Source organism: Dipodomys merriami, unplaced genomic scaffold, assembly GCF_024711535.1.
Source record: "Dipodomys merriami isolate MVZ:Mamm:240054 unplaced genomic scaffold, mDipMer1.0.p SCAF_158, whole genome shotgun sequence".
Taxonomy (NCBI): Eukaryota; Metazoa; Chordata; class Mammalia; order Rodentia; family Heteromyidae; genus Dipodomys; species Dipodomys merriami.
This window is the reverse complement of record NW_027202915.1, coordinates 2329743-2339713: the sequence shown is the minus strand read 5'-3', so window position 1 is coordinate 2339713 and position 9971 is coordinate 2329743. Positions and strand designations below refer to the sequence as shown.

The 9971-nt window shown below is 51.1% G+C and overlaps 1 protein-coding gene across 1 annotated transcript; it reads left to right on the top strand.

The window, feature by feature from the left end:
- Positions 1-501: 501 nt before the first annotated feature.
- Positions 502-8302, top strand: Srp9 (signal recognition particle 9). Its single transcript, XM_070023238.1, has 3 exons — positions 502-665; positions 3118-3186; positions 7838-8302. Exons 1-3 carry the CDS (start codon positions 594-596, stop codon positions 7958-7960), a joined length of 264 nt encoding a protein of 87 aa, XP_069879339.1. The 5' UTR covers positions 502-593; the 3' UTR covers positions 7961-8302.
- The last annotated feature ends 1669 nt before the right edge of the window (positions 8303-9971 follow it).

Genomic DNA, 9971 nt, shown 5'->3' with positions numbered 1-9971 from the left:
CCGTCCGCCCTCCGGCCCCCCCGGCCCCGTCCGCCCTCCGGCCCCCCCGGCCCCGTCCGCCCTCCGGCCCCCCCGGCCCCGTCCGCCCTCGGCCCTCCGCGCCACGCAGCGCCCGCGCCCGCCCTCGGCCCTCCGTGCCACGCAGCGCCCGCGCCCGCCGGGTCGGCCCCGCGCCGTCTCCGGCCCCGCCGCCGCTCCTCCAGCCCGGCAGCGGGCGCTGTCGCGGCCGGGCGGTCTCCGTGGAGACGGGCGCTCTCCCGGCGGGCCCCGGGCTGGCGGGAGCTCGAGACGCTCCGGCCTCGGTTACCGCGGGCCCCGCCGCTCCCACACCCCCGCGCGCGGCCCCGCCGCTCCCACACCCCCGCGCGCGGCCCCGCCGCTCCCACACCCCCGCGCGCGGCCCCGCCGCTCCCACACCCCCGCGCGCGGCCCCGCCCCCGGCAGCGGCCTTCCTCCCGCGGGCGAGCGCGGCCCGGACGTCCGGCGGCGCGGGGCGGGGCGGGGCGGGGTCGGGCGCCGCCATCTTGGTGCGGGTGGCGTCCCCGCCGGTGCCTGAGGGAGGAGGAAGCGGGGCCGCCGCCGCCGCCGCCATCATGCCGCAGTTCCAGAACTGGGAGGAGTTCAGCCGCGCGGCGGAGAAGCTCTACCTGGCCGACCCGATGAAGGTGGGCGCCCGACGGCCCGGGGCCAGTGCGGCTCGTCCCGGCAGCCCGGCCCTCACTGGCGGCCCGGGTCGCGCGCCCTGGGCCAGGGGGACGCGGGGCCGCCGGGGCTGCGGGGCCGCCGGGGCTGCGGGGCCGCCGGGGCTGCGGGGCCGCCGGGTCTTAGGGCCGCCGGGGCTGCGGGGCCGCCGGGGCTGCGGGGCCGCACGGGTCTTAGGGCCGCCGGGGCTGCGGGGCCGCCGGGGCTGCGGGGACGCCGGGGCTGCGGGGCCGCCGGGGCTGCGGGGACGCCGGGGCTGCGGGGCCGCACGGGTCTTAGGGCCGCCGGGGCTGCGGGGCCGCCGGGTCTTGGGGCCGCCGGGTCTTAGGGCCGCCGGGGCTGCGGGGCCGCCGGGTCTTGGGGCCGCACGGGGCTGCGGGGCCGCACGGGTCTTAGGGCCGCCGGGGCTGCGGGGCCGCCGGGTCTTGGGGCCGCACGGGGCTGCGGGGCCGCCGGGGCTGCGGGGCCGCCGGGCTGCGGGGCCGCCGGGCTGCGGGGCCGCCGGGGCTGCGGGGCCGCACGGGTCTTAGGGCCGCCGGGGCTGCGGGGCCGCCGGGGCTGCGGGGCCGCCGGGGCTGCGGGGCCGCCGGGTCTTGGGGCCGCACGGGTCTTAGGGCGCCGGGGCCGCGGGGCCGCACGGGTCTTGGGGCCGCACGGGTCTTAGGGCGCCGGGGCCGCTCCGCCCGCTCCGCCCGCAGGCCACGTCTCACGTTCTCGCGGTGCAAACGTGCTGTGGACGAGCACGCCGGGACCGTCAGCCCGGGGGAGACCGGACGTGAGCGCGGCCTCCCGAGGCACGGGCTGCGTCGCACTTCAGCACTCATTTTGCTGCTTTCCCTCCGTTTTCCTGTGGCTGCACCCGTGTAAGCCACAGCGCGGGGAGCCGACGGCTCACACCGCCCTGCCCACCCGGAGGCTGAGACCTAAGGCTCAGCTTCAGAGCCAGGGCAGCAAAGTTCACGAGACTCTACCTCCAATCGCTCAAAAACCGGAAACGGAGCCGCAGCCCCAAGTGGAAGAGCGCCAGCCCTGAGCAGCAAAAAGGCTCAGGGACGGCGCCCAGGCCCCGGGTTCAAGCCCTACAACCAGCTAGAAAGAAAAATGCCAAACTACCACAGACACTCGCTGACTAGATGTGTTTTGAGAATTTTCAGCTCATGTCATTTTCAGTTAAAACTGGCTACAAATACAATATCCCCTCCCCTTTTTTGGGGGTGGGGTCTGGTCGTGGGGCCTGAACTCTGGGCCTGGGCGCTGTCCCTCAGCTCTTCAGCTCAAGGCTAGCGCTCTACCACTTGAGCCACAGCGCCACTTCCGGCTTTTTTCTTTTTGCTTATGTGGTGCTGAGGAATCGAATCCAGGGCCTCAGGCATGCAAGGCAAGCACTCTACCACTGAGCCACCTTCCCAGCCCTTTTTTTTCTTTTTCTTTTTTGCCAGTTGGGCCTGGGCGCTGTCCCTTAGCTTTTCAGCTCAAGGCTAGCACTTTACTACTTGAGTCACAACACCACTTCTGGCTTGTTTTGCTTATGTGGTGCTGAGGAATTGAACCAGGGCTTCATGCATGGGAGGCAAGCACTCTACCACTGAGCCACCTTCCCAGCCCCTTCCCTATTTTTTTTTGGGGGGGGGGTCAGTCGTGGGGCTTGAACTCTGGGCCTGGGCACTGCCCCTGCGCTCTTCAGCTCGAGGCCAGCATTCTACCACCTGAGCCACAGCGCCACTCCCCCTCCCCTTTTAAAAATAAAGTTGTTTAAAAAACAAATTGTAAAACTGTGAGTGAACTCAAATTGTAAGATTTTTCCCCTACCAATTTCGGTAGTGATAAAATTGCCATATGCCAGGCGCTGGTGGCTCATGCCTGTAATCCTAGCTACTCGGGAGGCTGAGAGCTGAGGATTGCAGTTTAAAGCCAGCCTGGGCAGAAAAGTCCTTGAGACTATCCCCAGTTAACTACCAGAAAATTGGAAGTAGCACTGTGGCTCAAGGTGGTAGAGCTCTATCCTTCAGCAAAAAGAGCTCAGGGACAGAACCTTAGTTCAAACCCCACAACTAACAACAGCAACAAAAAGATTGCCATAGTAGTGTCTTTCCGTGTCTTATTCCAAAAAGATTCTTTTTCAGCTCAGCTCAAGACTTTCTTTTTTCTTTTTCTTTTTTTTTTGGGATCCAGTCGTGGGCCTGAACTCTAGGCCTGGGCGCTGTCCCTCAGCTCTTCAGCTCAAGGCTAGCGCTCTAACACTTGAGCCACAGCGCCACTTCCGGCTTTTTGCTTATGTGGTGCTGAGGAATCGAACCCAGGGCCTCATGCATGCAAAGCAAGCACTCTACCACTGAGCCACCTTCCCAGCCCCGCTTAAGACTTTCTTACGAAAAATGTGGTCTGTCTTTTTCTAAACACGTGTTTCTCTTGCAGGTGCGTGTGGTTCTCAAGTACAGGCATGCTGACGGGACTTTGTGCATGAAAGTGACAGACGATGCTGTTGTGAGTGTACCTTTTTCTTGGTTACATACTGTTGAGTTTCTTTATGTAATCATTTGTGTGAAGTTATTTACATAGAATTTATGCAGATTACCCACTAGGATATTTGTTGTATACTCACACCAAAATGAAAACCTCCTTTTAAAAGGCTGTCCACCTGAGCCACACTTTCATTCCTTTGGGGGTCTTTAGACTCTCCAGGCAGGCTTGGACTGTGATCCTCCTGTTTACACTTAGGATGGATGTAATGACAGGTATGCTCTACATGCCCAGCTTTATTGATGGAAATTCTGTCTTGCAGTTTTTGCCTTAGATAGCCTTGAACCTTGAGCTTACCATTCTCCGCCTCCCAGGGATGTAGGATTATAGGTGTGAGCCTCTGGCATCCAGTTTAAACAAACTGTTCAAAAATAATGTATGTCAAGTGTGGCTTAGCAGTGGCGTCTGCAAATGTAAGTGAAGGGAATGTAAGACAGTAGAGGCTTGTGTGAGGAAGCCGAGCTATGTGAAGAGGCTTTGTTATGCATCTCTTCTTGCCGTTCCATTCATTCATTCCCCTTTTTTCCAGGCTTCTGCACTCAGCACTCCACTGACAGCTCTTGAGGAGACCTCAGTTGCTGTCTTCATTCTCCCATCCAGTGGTCTCCTCAGTTCAGATTTGGCTTAATCTTTTCACATTATTGTGGTCCTGGGCTCCATTTTATCTTGACTTTGTTTCCTGTGATTGTGTTTGTTTTCTTTGTCAATGATTTCTCCACGTGTCCCATAAGTACTTTGTTTCCCAGCATTCTGTCTTTGATGGTGTGTGCATACCACTTCTTTTTTTTAGGGGGGGGAGAGGGGGGTCCAGTTGTGGGGCCTGAACTCTGGGCCTGGGTGCTATCCCTCAGCTCTTCAGCTCAAGGCAAGCGCTCTACCACTTGAGCCACCTTCCCAGCCCCTCGTACCACTTCTTGTAAAGCAGTCCATTCTGTGGGTCCACTGCTATATTTGTGTATACTTGCAGATTTGTGTGTTTGGCTTCTATTTCTCCTCTGACCTCTGACATCTTGATTGTTTCTGAAGTCGAGTACCCTTACCTCAAAGTCAGCCTGTCCAGAGTGACCCTTATGAGCTCTTCTCTGGTTCTTTCTTTTCTTGCCATTAGGTCATTCTGACCCACCTGGGAAGAAACCTGGAGACCATGGTTGGTCCCTTTGCCTAGTTCTTTTCCATTTATTTGAAAAGTACCGATCTTTTGATACACCACACTTCACTAGGTGTTGAGAGTCACAGATTCAAGTCTCTTCCCTCATTCCCTGTCATGAATTGTCCATCTTCATGGCTGCTGTTACTCTTCAGTTCATGATCAAATTGCCGCATGTCCATAAGAAGTCTGCTGATGCCAGGCGTCAGTGTCTCGCCTGTCATCCTAGCTACTCAGGAGGCTGAGATCTGAGGATTGCGGTTCAGCCCAAGCAGAAAAAGTCTGTGAGACTCTTATCTCCAATAAACCACAGAAAACTGACTGGCGCCGTGGCTCAAGTGGTAGAGCGCTCACCTTGAGCTGAAGAGCTGAGGGACAGCGCCCAGGCCCAGAGTTTGAGCCCCACAACTGAAAAAAAAGTCTGCTAACTACATCCTTGATTTCACTTAATTCAGTGTTGCTGCGTGAGTCTGTCCATCCGTCTGTCCTTCCTTCCTTCCTTCCTTCCTTCCTTCCTTCCTTCCTTCCTTCCTTCCTTCCTTCCCCTTTTATATTCAAGCACATCCTCTATCATTTGATGGTTACTCCCTTGTTTAAAAACCTTTTAAACTCCATTCTCATTCCTGGATCTCTCATTTTGGTATCATGTTGTTTCTTTGCAATATTGAATCCTAGCCTGCCTTAATAAGCAAGACTGCTTATTTTTCAAAACCCAATTCAAGAGAATTACTTTATCTCTTGTATTTCTTAGATGCTTGGTGAGTTGATTCACAGTTAATAATATCACATCTAGCTTTTTAATGGACTTCAAATTTCAAGCCAATAGAGATAAATGAGTTAATAGTCTTACCTGAATTTCCAGTGCTCATAAGAAATTTTGATCAAGAGCACTCAGTAAATATTTTAAAGTTAGAGTAATTTTTTCTAAAAGTCTAACCGTGTATGATGATTAATATCACTTTATGTCTTTGGTCATATATTGTATTTGCTGAAGATTTTGCATGCAATCAGACTGCTTCGTGTTGGCCATGTCATCTAAGACCCAGTTAAATTTGGTATAAATGGGAAGAGTAAACGGAGACCTAGTGTGCTGTTCATGGATGGGTGGGAATCTGAGTCTGGACTTAACAGTTTACTGGCATTTTGTCCTTGGAAAAATTTAGGCTGCTTTATATAAAAATATGTGGATTAGTGCTTGCCACTTAATGGATGCAATAAATGTATTGAATCTTGAATAGTCTATTGAGAAAATGTGTAATTGTCCCAGAGTGGCTAAGTGTACCTGCTGGAGAGAAACTTATACCGTCTTAGAAATGAGAATGGAGAAGATGCAGTCTTGCATCCAGTGATGGCTTTGGCCCCTAGTAATAATGGGTCGGTCGTGGGGCTTGAACTCTGCCTGGGCGCTGTCCCTCAGCTCTTCAGCTCAAGGCGAGTGCTCTACCACTTGAGCTACAGCGCCACTTCCGGTTTTCTGGTGGTTTTATTGGAGATAGGAGTCTCATGGTCTCTCCTGCCCGGGCTGGCTTTGAACCGCGATCCTCAGATCTCAGCCTCCTGAGTAGCTAGGGTTACAGGTGTGAGCCACCAGCGCCCGGCTTTCATTAACAGTACTTCTTAAGCAGTATCAGAAATATTAAGTATTACTGACTCCTATGGTAAGATCCAAATATGAAAACGTTTTTGTTCCCTTTCTTAAAACTGTTAGTAGTTTTAGTCTATACCTAGATGATATCTAACACCACCCCCTAAGTAGGAGATGTATGACTCCAACACAACAGTAAAAATCTATTAACTCTTCTAAATAAAAGTGTGTGTTCTTCCTTCATTGTCTCTTTATTTTGGGAGAGGTGCTGTCCTGGGAGTTGAACCTAGGAACTTCTTGCTTGCTAAGTAACTAAGCTACATCCCTAGTTTTTGTAATCACATATGTGCATTATCTGTGTGTGTGTGTGTGTGTGTGTGTGTGTGTGTGTGTGTGTGTGTGTGTGTGTGTGTGTGTGTGTGTGTGTATGCAAGTACTAGGGCTTGAACTGGGCTTCTCGGGCTCAAAGTTTTTTGTGGGTGTTTATGGGGGGGGTGCTCAATTGTGGGGCTTGAACTTCATGGGTGCTGTCCCTGAGCTATGCAGCTCAAGGCTAGTGTTCTACCACTTTGAGCCACAACTCCATGTCCAGTTTTCTGGTGGTTAAATTGGAGATGAGGCTCACAGACTTTCCTGCCCAGCTAGCTTTGAACCGTGATCCTCAGATCTCAGCCTCCAGAGCACCCAGCATAACTCAGCTTTTTCTGTCAAGGCTGAAACTACCATACCCTCACTTCAGAATTTTGTTGGGTTAATCAGAAATAAGAATCCCACCAATTCTTTTTCCTGGCTTGATTCAAATCATAACTGTTGGGCTGGGAAGGTCGCTCAGTGGTAGAGTGCTTGCCTAGCATGCCCTAGGTTTGAGTCCTCAGTACCACAGAAGCAGAAAAAGCCAGAAGTGGCGCTGTGGCTCAAGTGGTAGAGCACTACTAGCCTTGAGCTGAAGAGCTGTAGGACAGTGCCCAGGCCAAGAGTTCAGGTTCCACAACCAGCAAAACAAACAAAACTCAGTTATCAGCCTCCTGAGTAGCTAGGATTGTAGGTTTGATCTGCTGGCACCTGGCTTTATCATAGGTTTTTATAATTCCATAACTGACTTTTTAATTAAAGTCTTTTAAAATGAGAGATACTAATTTTAAGCCTTGAATGCTTCTCACCAGATCACAGCGAAGTGTAATGTGTTACTTGTCATTTTTTTAGACATTTCTGGAAGAGTTTGTTTAGGTTTTCATTCACAGCAATTGCATTGAAAACCTTGTCTATGAGTCTCTAACTTGGCATTTTCTGCAATGGCAGATGGATTTCTACTTTAACAACAATAAAACTTTCTAAAAAAGGAAAGGAAAGGAAGGAGAGCAGGAAGAGTAAAGGGAAGAGAAGAAAGAAGGAGCGAGTATGAGACCAGCCCAGAACAACAAAAGGAAATGCTAGCCTTAAAGAAAGTAGTTATTGAATTTCAAGACAATTCCCAGAGAGCCTGGAGCAAGACAATGGCTAGAATGGCTAGTGCTTACTTACAATCCCAGTTCAACAGGGGAAGGGAGTAGGAGAATCACTTCCTGCAAAAGCACACTTGACCCCAGCCTGGGAAGGTGGCTCAGTGGTAGAGTGCTTGCCTAGAACGCATGAAGCCCTGGGTTTGATTCCTCAGTACCACATAAAGCAGAAGTGGCTCTTTGACTCAAGTAGTAGAGCACTAGCCTTGTTCATGGAGAGACTCAGGGACAGTGCCCAGACTTGACCCTTCTTGAAAAGTAAGCTAATGCAGAAAGGACTGGTTGGGTAGGAAAAGGAAGAGAATGGGAGGACTCAAGTTTTTAGCACTGGGATGTTCTCCAGTATCTAGTTTTACTGACTGTGTGCTTTTACCATCCTGACAGTGTTTGGTCTATAGAACAGAGCAAGCTCAAGACGTAAAGAAGATTGAGAAATTCCACAGTCAACTCATGCGCCTCATGGTGGCCAAGGAGCCCCGCACTGTGGCTGTAGCGGAAGCCGACTGAGGGACGTGCTTGAAGACTGCTGTGTTTAGAAAGTAAATATCTTTTGGATTTGAGTAAGTGCTGGGACAGAGGATACTGATGGGGCTCTTCAGTGTGTAATTTACAGGTCCAGGAATAAAAATGCTTTCAGTTAGAAAACCTTTATTTTTGGAAATTGAACAAGATATACTTCATATCAGTAATGTGAAAATAAAATACCAAGAAAAGCCTACTCCTTAAACTTAGTTCATTTGTCTTTTAAGAGAAAATTAAATAGACCTCATTTGGTTGGACTATTCTGTTTCTTTTGGAACATAAAATTTGTGCTGTTAATAACCAATAAATCCCTCCCTGTGCCCTGCAGTGTGTGATGTGTGTGGTGTGCCTCAGCTGGGAAAAGCAGCGTGACTCTGAAACTGTCATTGGGTATGTAGGGTTTGTGCTATCAGCACACTGAGCAGTGGCTGGCTTTCAGTCTGGTTTTCATTGACCAAAATGAGCAGTTATTCGAACGCATGAGCCGAAGTCTGACCACTGTGTCTGCAACCAACACATGAGAACAGTCACTCCAAGTTTCCTACCTGCAGTGTCTCAGCGTGACCGAGTGCAAGCATGACTGCTGTGTTGTTTCCCAGAAAGCCAGAAGAATGGCAGCATTACACATTGACTTCCAGTTGTGATCTGATCTTAGCCATCTAAACATAATGCTCATTGTTGGTTCCAGGGAGGCTCTAGACATTTTAGTGTGGAAAAGGTTCCATTTATGGTTATGTTTCAGAGAGATCAGTAAATAAAATACTATACAAAAACAATTTTTTCTTGATTGATTGATTGGTTGAACTCTGGGCCTGGGCACTGTCCCTGAACTTCTTTTGCTCAAAGCTAGCATTCTACCACTTGAGCCACAGTGTCACTTTTGGCTTTTTCTGTCTATGTGATACTAAGGAATTGAACCCAGGGCTTCATGCATGCTAGACAAGCACTCTACCACTGAGCCACCTTCCCAGCCTTCAATTTTTTATTTACTTCCCAAGTATTGGCTTCTTCGCTGGCCTACACTATACTCATTAACCTAAGTGAGCCATGAGAGCAGGGTTTTTGCTATTTTTCTCAGTACTTTGCTGATACGTGACTTCTGAGCTGTACGTTGATAGTGTGGTTGTTTTCTTGAGCTTAGAAAATAGTATTTAGAGAAAACAATACATATTCTAGTTCTTTTTGTTGTTGTTGTTGTTGGTTGTGGGGCCTGAACTCTGGGCCTGGGCACTGTCCCTCAGCTCTTCAGCTCAGAGCTATTGCAATTGCTGTTTTATGAGGTAAGCATGTAAGAAAGTAGCTCTTAATATTTTCTGTTTTTTGTTTTTCCGGTTTTGGGCCTTGAACTTGGCATGAGCACTGTCCCTGAGCTCTTTTGCTTGGGCCTAGTACTCTACCACTTTGAGCCACAGCACTTTTTTTTTGTGGTTAATTATAGATAAGAGTCTCACAGAAGCCGGGCGCTGGTGGCTCATGCCTGTAATCCTAGCTACTCAGGAGGCTGAGATCTGAGGATCGCGGTTCAAAGCCAGCCCGGGCAGGAGAGACCGTGAGACTCCTATCTCCAATAAACCACCAGAAAACCGGAAGTGGCGCTGTAGCTCATGTGGTAGAGCGCTCGCCTTGAGCTGAAGAGCTGAGGGACAGCGCCCAGGCCCAGAGTTCAAGCCCCACGACCGACCAAAAAAAAAAAAAAAAAGTCTCACAGACTTTTCTGCTGTGGCTGGCTTCAAACCATGATGCTCAGATCCCAGCCTCCTGAGTAGCTAGGATTAGAGGTGTGAGCCACCAGCTCCTGGCTAGCTCTTAGGTTTATTCATTCATTTATCCCATGATTGTTTCTAGGTAATGTCTCTCTCTCTCTCTCATTTTTAATTATGTGTTGTGCTGGTCCTGGGGCTTGAACTCAGGGCCTGGGTGCTATCTATGAGCTTTTGTATTTAAGGCTAGTGCTTTACCACTTGAGTCACAGACTTTCCTGCCCGGGCTGCTTTGA

Excerpts from the sequence above, each read along its gene's own strand:
- Srp9 (XM_070023238.1), top strand. The coding sequence starts at position 594 with ATGCCGCAGTTCCAGAACTGGGAGGAGTTCAGCCGCGCGGCGGAGAAG. Across the intron at positions 666-3,117 it reads ACCTGGCCGACCCGATGAAG|GTGCGTGTGGTTCTCAAGTA; the intron begins GTGGGCGCCCGA and ends TTTCTCTTGCAG. Across the intron at positions 3,187-7,837 it reads AAGTGACAGACGATGCTGTT|TGTTTGGTCTATAGAACAGA; the intron begins GTGAGTGTACCT and ends CCATCCTGACAG.